Source organism: Grus americana, chromosome Z (genome assembly GCF_028858705.1).
Source record: "Grus americana isolate bGruAme1 chromosome Z, bGruAme1.mat, whole genome shotgun sequence".
Lineage (NCBI taxonomy): Eukaryota > Metazoa > Chordata > Aves > Gruiformes > Gruidae > Grus > Grus americana.
The window spans coordinates 67,514,953-67,532,267 of NC_072891.1; the positions used below are offsets into that span (position 1 = coordinate 67,514,953).

Below are 17,315 nucleotides of genomic sequence, written 5' to 3' on the forward strand. Positions count from 1 at the left end.
TAATGCTGAAAGAAGTCTCATTGCTTTGCACTTGCTTGGTTACCCCCTATTCCATTTTAAAGAGATACTCAAATCTGAGTCAGCTTTTAGTCTTTAAGAAAAATAATGGCTTATAGTCTGATGTATACCCCTGTGTTACTCACAGTACTAGTGGAGAACCCTAGCTTGCTGCTGCAGAATCGTGCAGGTTGTGAGCCATGACATTTGAGTTACCTCTGGGACTTGAATCCAGAGTGTTGTAAGGGCAAAAGAAGCCTGTCAGGCTGACCTGAAGACATAGAATCATAGAATCATTGAATGTCCTGAGTTGGAAGAGACCCATAAGGATCATCGAGTCCAACTCCTGGCTCCACACAGGACCAGCTGAATCAGAGCATATGACTGAGAGCATTATCCAGACACTTCTTGAACTCAGTCAAGCTTGGTGCTGTGACCACTTCCCTGGGGAGCCTGTTCCAGTGCCCGACCACCCTCTCAGTGAAGGGATATTCCTAATATTCAACCTAAACCTCCCCTGTCGCAGCTTCATGCCATTCCCTCGGGTTCTGTCACTGGTCACCACAGGCAGGAGATCAGCGCCTGCCCCCTCGCTACCCCTCGTGAAGAAGTGGTAGGCCGTGATGAGGTCTCCCCTCAGTCTCCTCTTCTCTAGGCTGAACAAACCAAGGGACTTCAGCCTCTCCTCATGTCTTCCCCTCTAGACCCTTCACCATCTTTGCTGCCCTCCTTTGGACACTCTCTGATAGTTTTATGTCCTTTTTGTACCATGGCGCCCAAAACTGCACGCAGTACTCAAGACATCCAAGCAAGAACTGAGACCAAACCTTCACTCTTTCTGATCTGTTCATGATAATCAGTTTTATGCACTATTCACTTTACTGGAGAGCCTAGAATAGGACCTAAATATTCGCAGCAATGTTCAAATACACAATGCTAACAGTACTTTGGAAAAATTCTGAACAAAATCATAATGCCTCCAAAAACTTTCACATCATTAACATTACACATTCACATGCAGAAGAGGAATTGCATGGCTAGCTCTTGGTTGACTTATCCAAGCAGAGCTAGTAAGCCACCAAGGACTGGAGTGGCCTTGTTGACTCAGAACAGCAGGCACAGAGCCCTCTACATCTGCTGACAGAAAAGAGGAATGGTGGTCTGTCTGGTTTGCTAAATCTATAGAGAAAGGAAACTTATGAACAGTCTTGCACTGCATCCTGTGTCAATAAATTTGGTTTAATTTGCCAATAAAGAAAATAAAGAAGGGAGAGTTATGACCCTGCAGAAAGCAGTCTTATAGCTTGGAACATGATAGAAGTTTCAGCTCCTCAGTGAATGAGAGGGCCGGGGAATCACTGACAGCCTGTGACCCTCCATCCTTTGTGCTGCTACTTATAATCTCCCTGCCTCCTTTAAAGCTTCTTTCTTTTTACCAGATCATCCACTGTACATTGTTTTACATTAGACCATGAGATCACTGTGCAGAGGGCTTATTTTGTTTCACAGCACAACAAAACATCAACTACACTTAAGGCCGTGAGCTGTTAACGAAGTGACATTGCTAACATATTTTTGTTGTCATTAGTCATTTTCATGATTTACTTCTCATGGCTTCACTTCAGCACAAAACACTTGTTGATTTGTATATTTATCTACAATAAAATAATCTTGAGAATTCTAAGCCATTTATTAAGGTTCATTCTTCGTCAGGAAAGCAGGGCTATTCTCTTTTTGGTTTAGTTTCGTCCATGAAAACAGCCTGCAGATGTCACCACTCTGTTCAAAATCGTCTACTCCCACTCCTCTTTCAAAGGCATTGTACATTTTGATGAGGCACTGTTGAGTTAGTAACTCTAAGCACACATCCTACCACAACGGTGCTCCTCACCAGTAAAAAATAAACAAGTCTTCTATCCAATTTTTTCCAACTGCTCACAGCAATTTTCTACAATACAATAATAACAACATTTATTATTGTAATAAAAAGATTTAGCACAGATGTGATGATTTTTTTATTTTATACTCATAAGAGTTTGTACAGGGTCCATTCCTGACATCTGTAAAAGAAAGATATGTTCCACCAATGAGAAAATGCAGAGATGGTCATGTCCTCCAAATCTATTTGACTGTGTTCTTTTCAAGTTTATTCATTCAGCTTAGCTGACACCTGTTTTTTTTTAATTGTGAGAGACTCTCAAACTGTTTTTTTATGGAGTTATGTCTTGTCTGTGTTCGGATAAATAATTAGACTGCTATAATAAGGAGCTATGCATCTCTAGATTCAACATAACAGTGTGCACAAATATATTTAGCTCTCTGAAGAGGTTAGCTAATGAGAATTGACTAGCTGTATTTCTTTTAGGCTTGAACTAAGACAAATGTTCTGTATTTGCAGTGGCCTAAGAGGTGCTGTGGATCAGTTCCTGTGTGGTAACAGGATTAATATGTTTACTGATATACATCTGAGTCCTTAGACTTTGAGAATTACTACTCCTTCTTAGACATCTTTTCCTCCTCTACTTGACTTGATCACTTTGATTTCTATTTCTTGCCTTTCTGCCACGTTGTTATTTTTTCTTTTATCTATTCTTCTCCACTGATTCATTTGTTTCTCAAATATTTTTCTGCAATCTTCTGGAATAATTCTATTATTATTTCTTCAAACAGCTTTCAATCAAACTGCTGACAATAATAAATATTGAAATGTACCGTGACTTATGGTTCTAGTAACTTTGATGGACAGAAGGTACATCTGCAATTCAATGCAAAGCTGAGATGCTTCACCTAGCCATCCAGTTCAACACCATGACTTTTTTGACATGTCTGCATTGAACACTGGTACTGCACAGAGGTATCCAAACTGGTTTATTCAGATCTGGCTTCCAAAATTACTGTAGCTGTGTAAGCCTTCTCAGTAAAACAAATTACCCTTTTCAACAGCTCTATACAATAGAACTATATTACTTTCAGTGGCCAAGCTGGTTCATTGAGAATTAGTTAGAAATCACCATCATGCTGCATTGTTTAGCATAGATACATTCACAGAATACAGGTCTGGAAAGCATGTTTTACTCAAGGTGGAAATCCTTCAACATAGAAGAAACTATGTTAGACTTCCTCTAAGCTGGAGAGCTACAACTATTTATTGGAAAAAGACACAGAAGGAAAATAGAACAGAAAGAAGAGTATGCATATCTACACTGGCTGCCCTTTTGTAATATACATATTAGCTGCTTATGTATAAACAATATAATCACACCTTCTTCTTGCTATACAACACTTACTTCAGGCTAACAATAGCATAATTGAGAACAGAATCCAGAAAACAGAGCAATTCAGTATTTCAATTTGAGTCCTGCTAGTTTAAAGTTCTTCCTTTGAATATATTTTAATGTATCAATAATTATTCCTACTTGTAAGATCTCCTACAATCATTTTAATGGTTGTTGTCATTCAAGCTTGATGTAAAGAGGTTTCTGATATAGCTATCACTCTACCTGTATGCATCCTAGATAGCCATGTTGAGCAGCTATGTGAACAGCAGTATTTCCATCCTGGTCAACTTCATCCAGTGAAATTCCCTGTTCTTGCATAAACTGAAGAAGCCACAGAAGGATTTTCTCCTAGGGGGAAGGGGAAAGAGATGTCACAAAAGATAAGAAATAATGAAAATCTAAATGTACTGGAGGAATACTGGTACTGTCATCTGTTACTGTCCAATAATTCCGTGTTTTCAGTCTCTCCTAACTTTGTAGGACTTTGTGTATCATGGGTCTGCCTCTGTTTTGTTTTCTTTTTCCTTTTGTTTTTGTTTTTGGTTTGTTTCTTTTTACCCCAGAAGGAAATAAGCCAAAATATTTAACTTGTTTTATAAAAAGACATAACAGGATAAATGTGAGTACTGTAATACATTCTGAGAAATTGTACATTAAGAAGCATGCTTGCCTGTATGTTGGAGAGGACACCTGAGGCCGAACAGCCTGTGTGTCTATCTGAAAATCAGCTTGTGAAATTTGGTGAACCTTCACAAGCTTCTTTGGAAAATTAAAACAGGAGTATGCACAGATGGAAAAAGATGCTGGCTTTGCATGGCAAGGTTTTGGTAGCGAGTGAGGCTACAGGGGTGGCTTCTGTGAGAAGCTGCTAGAAGCTTCTCCCATGTCCAACAGAGCCATTGCCAGCCAGCTCCGAGAAAGACTTGCTGCTGCCCGAGGCCGAGCCCATCAGCCACAGTGGTAGTGGCTTTGGGATAATAGAGTTAAGAAGGGGGACAAATAAACTGGGCAGCAGCAATTGCAGCTGTAGAGAGGAGTGAGAAGATGTGAGAGAAACAGCCCTGCAGACACCCAGGTCAATGCAGAAGGAGGGAGAGGAGGTGCTCCAGGCACCAGAGCAGAGATTCCCCCGCAGTCCTTGGAGAAGACCATGCTGCGGCAGGCTGTCCCCCTGCAGCCCGTGGTGGAGCAGATATCCACCTGCAGCCCACGGAGGACCCCACACTGGAGCAGGTGGATGCACCCAAAGGAGGCTGTGACCCCATGGGAAGCCCACGCTGGAGCAGACTCCTGGCAGGACCTGTGGCCCCATGGAGAGAGGAGCCCAGGCCAGAGCAGGTTTGCTGGCAGGACTTGTGACCCTGTGGGAGACTCATGCTGGAGCAGTTTGCTCCTGAAGGTCTGCACGCCGTGGGAGGGACACACGCTGGAGCAGTTGGTGAAGAGCTGCAGCCTGTGGGAAGGACTCCCGTTGGAGAAGTTGGTGGAGGACTGTCTCCCGTGGGAGGGACCCCAGGCTGCAGCAGGGGCAGAGTGTGAGGAGTCCTCCCCCTGAGGAGGAAGGAGTGGCAGAGACACCATGTGATGAACTGACCACAGCCCCCATTCCCCGTCCTCCTGTGCCGCTGGCGGGGAGGAGGTAGGGAAAATTGGGAGTGTGGGTGAGCCTGGGAAGAAGGGAAGGGTGGGAGGAAGGTGTTTTTAAGATTTGGTTTTATTTCTCATTACTCTACTCTGATTTGATCAGTAATAAATTAATTTCCCCAAGTTGAGCCTGTTTTGCCTCTGATGGTAACTGGTGAGTGATCTCTCCCTGTCCTGATCTCAACCCAGGAGCCTTTCATTATATTTTCTCTCCCCTGCCCAGCTGAGGAGGGCAGTGATAGAGCAGCTTTGGGGGGCACCTGGCCTCCAGCCATGGTCAAGCCAGCACAGCAGATCACAGAGCTGAGCAGCTGGACTCTTCAAATCTATCATCATGCCCCAGCTCTGGGCTGTTGTACAAGAGGAGAAGCAACACAACTAAAACCAGGAAATCTCTCCTTCTTGAGCTCTGTTATTGACTAATGGACCATTTGTATGTGCCTGCATGTTTGGAAGGACGGGGAGACTTGGATTGCAAAACTTGCAAGTGAAAGTCTGGAAGCCAACTTAATCCTTTTTACACTGCTTTTTGTGTGTGTATGCAGGTGTAATACACAGTTATGTGGGTATTCTTTTCTAACAGTGGAGAGTTTTTATATGTGAACTAAGCTTATTTTATTTCTTATTTTCCCCAATAGGCTCATTTGGAAAAATCTTCTTCTTTCTAGGAACCTTCCACGCCTCTCCAGATTAAATTTCATTGTGCCCTGCTGAATGTGATACATATTGAAAAGCTAGAATAAATCTATAGATTTCATAAAAAAGTGAGGTCCATTCAAGGTTAGCTGACTACAGCTGTCCTCCTAGTTATTGTATCTGAATAGCTGAAAAGAATAAACTACTTTCTAGCTTAATACTTTTTTATTTAAACATGTATTTTTTTAGCTTCCATTGATAGCTATCACATATTATACTGGCTAGGAGCTCTAGTTCAAAAAAGCTTTGTAGATTCTAGTGTTGGTGAGGCAATTACCAATGCACAGACTTAACCTGCAGCACTTCATTAGTTTCAGTGATACATAAGTACATAATTGCCCACAGTTAGATATGTGGGTCTGTAAGAGTGAAGTGTACCTAAATAAAACAGTACCATGGGACAAAGCCCTGGAAGGAAGAGGGGCCCAAGACAGCTGGCTGATATTCAAGGGTCACCCCCTCCAAGCTCAGGGGCGATGCATCTCAACAAAGAGGAAGTCAGGCAAAAACACCAAGAGGCCCCCGTGGATGAACAAGGAGCTCCTGGGCAAAGTCAAACAAAAAAAGGAAGCCTACAGAGGGTGGAAGCAAGGGCAGGTAGCCTGGGAAGAATACAGAGAAACCGTCCGAGCAGCCAGGGAGCAGGTTAGGAAAGCCAAAGCCCTGATAGAAATTAGACTGGCCAGGGATGTCAAGGACAACAAGAAAAGCTTCTCTAGGTATGTCAGTGATAAAAGGAGGACGAGGGAAAATGTGGGTCCCCTCTGGAATGAAACGGGTGACCTGGTTACCCAGGATATGGAGAAGGCTGAGGTACTCAACGACTTCTTTGCCTCAGTCTTCACTGGCAAATGCTTGAGCCACACTGCCCAGGTCACAGAAGGCAGGGACTGGGAGAATGCAGAACCGCCCACTGTAGGAGAAGATCACGTTCGAGAATATCTAAGGAACCTGAAGGTGCACAAGTCCATGGGACCTGATGAGATGCATCCACGGGTCTTGAGGGAACTGGCGGATGAAGTGGCCAGGCCACTCACCATCATATTTGAGAAGTCCTGGCAGTCCGGCGAAGTTCCCACCAACTGGAAAAGGGGGAACATAACCCCCATTTTTAAGAAGGGAAAAAAGGAAGACCCAGGGAACTACAGGCCGGTCAGTCTCACCTCCAGGCCTGGCAAGATCATGGAGCAGACCCTCCTGGAGACTATGCTCAGGCACATGGAAAATAAGGAGGTGATTGGTGACAGCCAACACGGCTTCACTAAGGGCAAATCATGCCTGACAAACTTGGTGGCCTTCTGTGATGGGGTTAAAGCATTGGTGGATAAGGGAAGAGCAACTGACGTCGTCTGCCTGGACTTGTGCAAGGCAGTTGACACTGTCCCGCACGACATTCTTGTCTCTGAATTGGAGAGACATGGATTCGATGGATGGACCACTCGGTGGATAAGGAATTGGCTAGATGGTCGCACTCAAAGAGTTGTGGTCAACGGTTCAATGTCCAAGTGGAGAATGGTGACGAGTGGCGTTCCTCAGGGGTCGGTGCTGGAACCGGCACTATTCAACATCTTTGTCGGCGACATGGGCAGTGGGATCGAGTGCACTCTCAGCAAGTTTGCCGATGACACCAAGCTGTGTGGTGGGGTCGACATGCTGGAGGGAAGGGATGCCATCCAGAGGGACCTTGACAGGCTGGAGAGGTGGGCCTGTGCAAACCGCATGAAGTTCAACAAGGCCAAGTGCAAGGTCCTGCACGTGGGTCGGCGCAATCCCCAGCACGACTACAGGCTGGGCGAGGAATGGATTCAAAGCAGCCCCAAGGAGAAGGACTTGGGGGTATTGATTGATGAGAAGCTCAACATGAGCCGGCAGCGTGCGCTTGCAGCCCAGAAAGCCAACCGTGTCCTGGGCTGCATCAAAAGAGGTGTGACCAGCAGGTCGAGGGAGGTGATCCTGCCCCTCTACTCCACTCTGGTGAGACCCCACCTGGAGTACTGCGTCCAGCTCTGGGGGCCCCAGTACAGGAGAGACATGGAGCTGTTGGAGAGAGTCCAGAGGAGGGCCACGAAGCTGATCAGAGGGCTGGAGTACCTCTGCTATGAGGACAGGCTGAGAGAGTTGGAATTGTTCAGCCTGGAGAAGAGAAGGCTCCAGGGAGATCTAATTGTGGCTTACCAGTACCTGAAGGGGCCTACAGGAAAGCTGGAGAGGGACTGTTTATCAGGGAGTGTAGTGACAGGACAAGGGGTAATGGGTTTAAGCTGAAGGAGGGTCAATTTAGATCAGATGTTAGGAAGAAATTCTTTACTGTTAGAGTGGTGAGGCACTGGCACAGGTTGCCCAGAGAGGTTGTGGATGCCCCCTCCCTGGAAGTGTTCAAGGCCAGGTTGGATGAGGCTTTGGGCAACGTGGTCTAGTGGAGGGTGTCCCTGCCCGCAGCAGGGGGGTTGGAACTAGCTGATCTTTGAGGTCCCTTCCAACCCAAACCATTCTATGATTCTATGAAAGCATGCCTCAGACTCTGAGCAGTAATCAGGTAGGAAAAGGAAAGAATAAAAATGAGGAAACAAAATTCTAGCTAGGATTCTTGGGTATAAACCTCTTTTTTTTTGTATAAAAGTACCACAGAAATTTTAATGTCAAGGAAAAGGAGATGGATCCTCAGACTTATAGGTCTCCTCCAAATGTTTCTGCCCATTCAAGCACCTGGATCTCTTACTCTGCTTACTGATTCAGAGGGCTAGTCTGTCTGGAACTTATCTTCTTCATATTTCCACTTTAACAGCAATTTTGTTTTTATTAGAGGGTGAAGGGATAGGTATTTTTACTTCTCCTTGGCTGAATGCCCAATACAGCTGACAGCCAGCATGGAGAGATGACTTCAGATCACATATCCCTTTTAAAATACTTCTGAGCAATTTCTTGAGATGCCTGTGGTGTTGGCCAGCAGTGAAGAAGGATTACACTGCTCCTATGAATTGCCCTTATGTTTTAATAATTAAAAGAAAAATATTTTAGCAAAACTCCTCTGCAGAATTGGAAGACAACTATAGCTTTGAAATTATATATTTCTTTGGAACATAATAGGGACCAGAATGTTAAGCATGTTCTGTAATTTTATGATCACAATCAGCGTGGAGCAAATGATGCTTTCTAGTCATTTATCTAATCAACACAGAAATCAAGTGCCTGGATGGCTAAATGCACTCATCTGTACATAGGACTGTCTGTGTATCAACTGATCACAGGCACAAAGTCAGAGGCCTACTCAGTCTGTGTTTCTCTCAAATCACGATGTTTTTTAATAAATGTATCCTTGACAAAATAAAAACCAAAACAAAAAAACCAAACCACAACTATATTTTTCACTTACATCTAGGAAAAATGAAAACATCATATATCAAAATATATCATACATCGCTTTAGTTACACATTATGTAGTTGGAAGAAAAGTATTCTTAGGAATATGTTTATAGTCATCAACTCAATTTATTCAGACAAAATGAAGGATAATATGAAAATTCATGAGATTAAGATAATGGCAAATAATCACATACTTGTTATGTAACAGGAACTGAAATACTGATGAATTATTCAGTATATCTGATAATTTTAAGACCTACGATGGTCTTATGTTGTAGCAGTGGTTAATATCCCTCTGGCATATTCTAGACCTACAATAATTCAAACCTCCTTAAAAAAAGATTCTGGGAAAATGTCATAATATGTAATTTCTGTTTTGGGACAGGCTGCAGACTTTGGCTTCATTAGCTGGCTTTTGGAGCAGAAAGAACAACTAACAAAGACCATTTAAATCATTAAATGGAGTACAAATGGAAGGATTAGCATGGTGAAAAGTACTGACTGGACAGCTAATCCTAGCCCCATCACTCGATATTAATTAAATAAGCTGCCTTTCCCAGTATCCCTTCACAGTAGAGGAGTAAGTGAAAACAACACATTATCCTTGCAAAATTCACAGGAAGGCAAACATCCTGAGGTACAAAAAGGGTGTATTGTTAGGCATTTGCATAACTGCATGTCACATACTCATCCCCACTGCACTCTCCAGCACTACACCATTGCCACATGGTGCAAAGAACCCTTTTCTAGGTCCTCAGCTATGCTGTAGCTCTGGGTCCCCGAAGACCCCCTAGACTCTCTGGAGCTCAGAGGCAGCAAACCCTTGGCACTACCCACCCTCTGCCTCTTACCTGTGCAGTTCATGCTACCACAGCATCCATATTGGAAAGAAGTTACAGTCCTGTGAAGCTCTTAGTCAGGACCTACTATGTGCACCTAGGACTGCACCACCATCTCCTTCCTGTCACATGGCGACTGTGCCAGACACCGCTGGTACACAATCTGCCATGTTCCCATGATGTATGTCTGGCATGGAGAAGCCTGCCAACAATCACGGTTGCTTCTTGCATAGAATAATAGAATCATAGAATCTTTAAGGTTGGAAAAGACCTCTAAGATCATCAAGTCCAACCATCAGCCCAACACCACGTCTACTAAACTATGTCCTGAAGTGCCACATCTACACATTTTTTGAACACCTCCAGGGATGGTGACTCAACCACCTCTCTGGGCAGCCTGCTACAATGCCTGACCACTCTTTTGGTGAAAAATTTTTTCCTAATATCTAATCTAAACCTCCCCTGACGCAACTTGAGGCCATTTCCTCTTGTCCTTTCGCTAGTTACTTGGGAGAAGAGACCAACACCCACCTGGCTACAACCTCCTGTCAGGTAGTTGTAGAGAGTGAGAAGGTCTCCCCTCAGCCTCCTTTTCTCCAGGCTAAACAACCCAGTTCCCTCAGCTGCTCCTCATCAGACTTGTGCTCCAGTCCCTTTACCAGCTTCGTTGCCCTTCTCTGGCCACGCTCCAGCACCTCAATGTCCTTCTTGTAGTGAGAGGCCCAAAACTGAACGCAGTACTCGAGGTGCGGCCTCACAAGAGCTGAGTACAGGGGCACAATCCCATGCTTAAAGAAGCCCTTGGTAGGAGGTATGCTGACCGAGCTACAGATTGACTTTTAGCTCTTCTCCTCGTCCATCAGATGAACTTATGTGGTCCCTCTCTCATTGGACAATTATATATTGTCAAGATGTCTTTGGAGTCAGGCCATGACTGTGGTTTCATGACCTTTAACACAGGAGCTTTGCTATGAACTCCCTTTTGCTGCCCATTCTAAATGATATTTATTGAAGAAAAATATGGTGCACATGCCTAATGGCTGGGGAAACAATGGATGGACTGACTCTTTTAGAAAATGATTCAATAACAGGTCTTCCCTGTAAAAATATTACTCTTGTAATTCTGCCAAGACCAGTGTTTACATGGATTATCTCTCATGTAAGTAATGGTAAAATAAATTAAAGCTTCAAGGATAGCGCCAACAACGCATTTGAATTTTTCAAAGTTTTTTTCTTCTTAACACAGTTGGGTAAGATAATCTGGCATCCCTTCAGCCTCAACATTCCCTCATGTTTGCAAGAGGTTTATGTATTATAAAAAAAAAAAAAGTTAATTGACATTACATGTGAACTTTCTTTGGCATTCAGCTAACTAAGAAAACTTGGCAGCAATTTATATATCACCTTTTTAAATTTCATGGGTGGTTGATTATAGCTGGTGTTTCTTAACTGGTAAAGCTTCCATCCTGCTCTGAAAAAAATCTAGATAAAGTGTGCCAGATCTGTTCCTGGCAGTAGACAGCATAGCTCACTGAAAAAAAACAAAGCTTCACTGGCTTTAGATTGTATAAATATCTTCAGAGATGAGGACAAAATTAGGCTAATCAATTGAAGATATGAATGTAAGTTCACATGAAACTTTCTCTTCCAAACTTTTTCTTCCCAGTAGCAAATACGCCTTTCTCAAATCCAGTTCTGATCTGGTTCCCAGTCTCCCTATATTCAGTGCTAGGTTTTACAGGCCAGACTTGCTACGGAAAGTAGGACATAATCAATCAGTGTATCCAGAAGGGTCCTAACTTGCACCAGTAACATCTGCATAGTAGGTGAGTGGAGAAAAGGCAACAGAAGTCTCTGCACAGCATAAAAACAAGAGTGTCTGTGTGCCTATGGAAACAGCAAGAGAAAGGGTAGACTTCCAGCTCCATAGCCTCCCAAACCCCCCCCCTCTCCCTCCCCCTCCAGTAAATTCGTGCTTGGACAGGATCAGTTAACAGCAGAAATAGACCACAATAATGGGATGGCACTGAATGAGACAACCACGCTTGTACAGGAAAGAACAAGATAATTTTCTTAGTGGTTACACTTTGCTTGTTCTCTCTTAACAAGTAAGAGAAAAAAAGCATTAGCACAAAAATAGTGTGTTTTCTGCGTTTATCCTTAATGTCTGTTGAAGAAACTGGGTGATAAAGTGGCCCATCTGCCAAAGAGATTAGAGAAGAATAACCGATCACTTGTGTAGTAGATCCTGGAGAAGGTCCTTTGAAGAGGGGTTATTGCAAGGTCTACTTAGGAAAAACAGACTTTGTGGGAAGAGAATGTGGTGTGATTAAGTGGTATATGTTTCCCCAGACGTTAGCAAAGCACTGAAATGCTGTACTTCTGTGGTTTCTCATCATCAGATTTATAGATAAGTTAGGTGTGGAACAGGATTGGTTTACAACATATTTTTACACGTAATTCTCAGTAAAACTGGCTAGGGCTAGACAGATGATGTTCAAATTTCGCCACACTTCACTGCCAATATACTGAATTCCTAAATTGTCACAATTTGCCAAAATTTGTTGAGATTAGTCTCTCCTGGAAGGAGAACGTGAACTATCCAAAAATGTTTGATGATTTTCTGATGTGTCCTAGGAGCCCTCTGGGGAACATGACAGCTAATCTCCCTTCATGTTCTTGGGATTCATAGGTTGGCCTAATATGCCAGCTAATCTTCTCCTAGCCATTACTTAAAGCTTATTAAAAAAAAAAAAAATTAAGAGGGAAAATACTGAAAAAAATATACATATTAAGTGGGAAAGATTTTGTGATTTTACTATATTTGAACTAATTAAGAACATCTGTAATTAAAAGCCACGATATTATAAACATGCTTTAAATTGAAATTCTCGTATGAGCATCTAAATAATATATTTGAGAAAGTAAATGAAAGTCATACCTGGCCATAGCAACCTGCATAATGAATAAGGCTTGGGTGGTCTTTTGAGCAACTTAATTCTGCAATAGCTTCTGTTTCACTCACCATCCATCGAACGCTCTCCAGCTGACCATTCTAAACAAATTTAAAAAAAATAAATTCCAGCTGTTTCAGTTGTAAACACATCTACAAAATAGGGAAAAGCTTATCAGAATTATTAAAGTGATATGAATTTCCAGTTTGTTTGAAAATGTGTCCATTTATCTGCTGTCATGTAATGCACTTCTTTTATCTTTCTGTCCTGGATCAATTATAGTTTGGCTATTGATTATAGCGAAAGTGGCAATGTAAAAGTGGCAGTCAAATAGTGTTACATACACAATCCGGTCCCTACTCTCAGATTGTTCAGAGCAAAACCATAGTTCTGCTTCCATTACTTGAACAGCAAGGCTTAATGACTCAATGAGATCAATTGCTGGAGCAGAGTGAACTGTCTCCCTACAAACTGAAGTCTTCACTGATCGCTAATTAAATGCATGCTTCCTAAATTATTCTTATATATGTAGTATCTGAACCCCTAATCCTTATGGATTAGGACCTATCTGTAATAGATAATGTACAAACACCAACAAGGAGATGGTTCTTGCCCTGAACACTTTTTACAGCCTCGTCGCATGATTCCCAAGCTGCTACGCACACTCTTAGTAGTTTGCAAGCTACTGTGAAAGTGGGATGTAGGTGCTGTGGAAATAGATGAACATTTTCTTCATCTTGAAAGAACATGCTTGTGGCCCAATGTAAAGGCAAGAGGTTTTAGCAGCTTCTCTTGCTGCGGCCCCTTTTCAGCTATGGTACCTTGACAAATGCAGTTTGGCATGACCCTACATTTTGGCCTGCTCTTACTTCATTTTTCAAGTCTCATGTTCATAAAGGCTATTATATTTTTTATAGCTGAAACAAGTATTTCAATTGCTCAGTCAAAACCTCACAGAGGCTAACATACATAAAAAAGTTGTTTGTGTGTATGAAATGAAAAAAAGCCGTCATGAGAAAGAAAGAAATATCCATTTCAAGTTTCAGTTTTATGTTTATAAAAACAACAACAAGAATGTAATAAATATTAACCCATTTAAAATTATATGGGAGAAAGAAAAATCAGAATAAAACTAATTTGATATTTGTTTTATTCCTTCCATATGCAATGTCTTTATATGAACACAAAAATGCACACCATTTTACTTTACTTACTTTTCTCTATTTCTCTCAATTTCATTAATGACGTAAAACAATGAAACTATTTGTATTCTTTTTATTACACTAGAAATACCCTCCTGATCATATCTGGGATTCAAATATTTTGGTAAGTATGACTAACTAATATTTTTTTATTTTGTTTTCCTTTGTATCACAACTGAGTAAAATATTTTTGTAGCTTTAAAATTAAAGAACTAATAAAATTAAGTACATGCTAATTAAAGTAATTTTGCTAATGTGGACAGGATTTCTCTACAGTTGGTTAAAATAAACTATCAATATGACAGTGCGACTGGCTGTAACATACTGAACAATTTTCACTCTCTAGCTCCTAGCTCAAGGTCAGAAAGAGGTCTTGAATCAAAAGAATTAGTTTTAATTAGTTCATTCCTTACTGGGAAATGTTAAGCATCATCACTAAATTGTTGAAATTCTCTTCCATGGAAACTTATGTTCCTGCATATAAGTTTTCTTCTGTTCAGTGAATGACCGTCATAGTTCTTGTGGAACATAGGTGCACATCCCACATGGTATAACATTATGGGAGTTTATAATGGTATAGAGTAAGAGCAAAAAGAATGAAGTCCATTCTATCAGTGCAAAACCACTTTGGGAGTAAGGATCAAGAGCTACAAAGTTTAGTTACACCAGATTACATTAAGCCTCTCACAAAACTTTGAAATAGTCCAGGACAAGTCCAGCCATGCAGGTCATCATTAGAAATGCTTGGACCTGAGCACTCCCACTTACACGAAGAACTCCATTACATTTACACACTTTTCTATGAATGTCAAAGCATGCTCAAGTACTATAGAAACTAAAGGAAACAATTATTTAAAAAGCCAACCTTTCTGGTTAAAAAGACAAAAGGTTTTATTGGCTTATAAACACATTATGCACCTCAGTTAAAAAAAACAAGAAAGAAAACAATTTCGAACTAAAATTGTAAGACTTTAAATTGGCAGACTGTAACTATTCAGTTTGAACGTGGGCCAAGGTATTGAAGCTAAGTACCTTGCTTTTATAATAGCATTTCATTAGTACAACTAGATATCAGTTTAATTTTATATTCATATGGCTTGTCCCAGAAAAATAAAAAAAAAACCAAAAACCAAAAAACCAAACACAACGCTGAAACCTGCACCAGGACCCCAGGTCATTGAAATGATGTCCCAAAGATGCAAACCTGCAGGCTGGAGTCCACCAGTCCTCTGTCAGTTTCTAGTTTTCCCAAGAAGAAAATATCAATGAAACCCCAGAAGAAACAGAAAATCCTGTATTATATTTCACCCCTTTCTTTGTTTCTTCTTAAGGTACTTAGTGGCTAAAAGGAATGGCACTCAAACATTGAATCTCATTTAGTAAAGAACCAGAATCAATATGGTTAAATTATCCACCTTCCTATACACCACTATGTTTTATTTTAGTGCAGCAACACCAATAATTTTCACATTTTCCTATATAATAGGTTTTCTTGTAAGCTTTGACATTAATTTTTGCATTTTCTGACAGGTTGTTCTGTAACATGTACATTTTGATTGTTCTAGACAACCAAGAAGTTTCACCTCCAGATGTGGATCAGAGGTTTTTTATGCTTCGTAAACATGTTCTTACACTTGTCTAACAAGATTATACCTGTATTTGTAAAAAGCCAATAAACTGTTATGCTCTCTAAAGAATCAACTGAGTCTGAGTTAAATGAAAGTTCCTTAAAATATAACAATGTTTTTCAGAATCAGTTAACTGATTTAAAAATCAATGTATATGCATTGACAACAACGTATAAAATGTCAGTGTTATACAGCCGATATTGTATCCTGCATGGTAATCCACTATTTTATTTGCTTATGTGGTACCAGACAACAGTTCTTTTTGCTCTCACTTAACAAAATGCTTGAAAAATAACATCCTGCTGGATATATTACTTACTGCCATCACAGAAAGAAACTAAATTACTTTTATGTCATGATACTGTAGAGACAGAGACTAAGTTACCTTTATTGCTAATCCAGCTGGAGTTAGCTGCTCAATGTTCCGTTCATTCAAACAGTCTTCACCCATCAAAGAAGTGAGATGCTGCAGGCATTCTGTATGTCCCTTTGATGCTGCTACATGCAACAGATTGTTGTCACATTCATCATGGATCTTATCTAGATTATCTGCTGCTAAATGTGGCTGTAAAAAAAAGGCATTATCTTAGTTATAACTAAGTATAAAAAGATACACAGAACATTAAGCCTCACAGCCCAAGACACAAGCCAAATACAAAGATGTTCCCCCACAGGCATGCTCTTTTATGGCTCAAAACAAGGAGCTTTTCACTTCAATATACAGAACATGGACACTTATCAGCAAAAGAATAGAGGCGGGATGTTCACTGGCTTGATTCAGTGAGTTTCCTCATGCAATTGTCATGCAACAGTGCAAGATCTTGAGTAGCTTTAAGTCTTTGTACTAGTTTGATCAATGAAGTAGCTGCAAAAATACCCACATTTTCCTACTTTCTGCCTATTTTGTGTTTGGTTCCCCTCCTTTTTTTTTTTTTTTTTTTTTTTTTGGCATTATAATAATGAGTAATTGAACAGGAAACATCCACGACTCCTAAAAAAGTTCCTGATTAATTTTGCTCATCACAAAAGCAGCAGCTTGTATTAAGCACAATCTAAAATGTAGTTAAAACACATGACAGAAGACTTTTATTTGATAGCTTGTTTCCATGAGAAGATTTGATGGAATATTTACCCAAAGTACTATGACCTAGCACATTATTTCTGCCCAAATCTAATTTTGAGACAAAACAATTGGATTGAGATACTCCAGAAGGAAAACAGAAGAAGGAAGACAGAATTAAGGAGTAGCAATGATAAGTTCCTAGAGATGCGCAGACTTGCCAAAGTACTGTTCGGTAAGTCTCCTTCATTTAGAGGTTTTGACCTGTTTGTAAAAAATACGCATTTTCTTTCCATCTACCTACCTACGGTGACTTCTTCCCCCACCCCCCAATTGCCTATTTTGGGGTGAATTTAATTTGCTTTTATTTCTTATTGAGCAATCTAATATTCTCTTGTGTCTCTGTCTAGCCTTTGAATATCTGCCTTTGTTCCTGCTGCTATGTTAATAGTGTGCCTTTGTGCTTGAGCTAGACTGGTAAACAGAGACGCTAAACAAAAATCCAACAAAAACAGTTCTTATACATACACTGTGCCTCCACCAGCCATTCTGAGTGGAGATCACATGTCCTGCATCATTGTGTTAACTTGCATCTAGTTACTTTGGAAACCATCATTGATAATGCCTGATCACAGTGCTAGAATTTACTAAAAA

General features: G+C 41.0%; 1 protein-coding gene across 3 annotated transcripts in view; it reads right to left on the bottom strand.

The window, feature by feature from the left end:
* Positions 1-17,315, bottom strand: part of SNCAIP (synuclein alpha interacting protein) — a 94,956-nt gene that overhangs the window by 18,760 nt on the left and 58,881 nt on the right. For 2 of the 3 annotated variants that reach the window (XM_054810364.1, XM_054810362.1), the window contains exons 5-7: positions 15,987-16,166; positions 12,759-12,872; positions 3,498-3,623 (exon numbers count right to left, since the gene is read on the bottom strand). In XM_054810364.1, coding sequence (XP_054666339.1) covers positions 3,498-3,623; positions 12,759-12,872; positions 15,987-16,166 — 420 coding nt within the window. The remainder of the gene's footprint in view (positions 1-3,497; positions 3,624-12,758; positions 12,873-15,986; positions 16,167-17,315) is intronic. The other variant, XM_054810363.1, reaches the window with a different exon arrangement.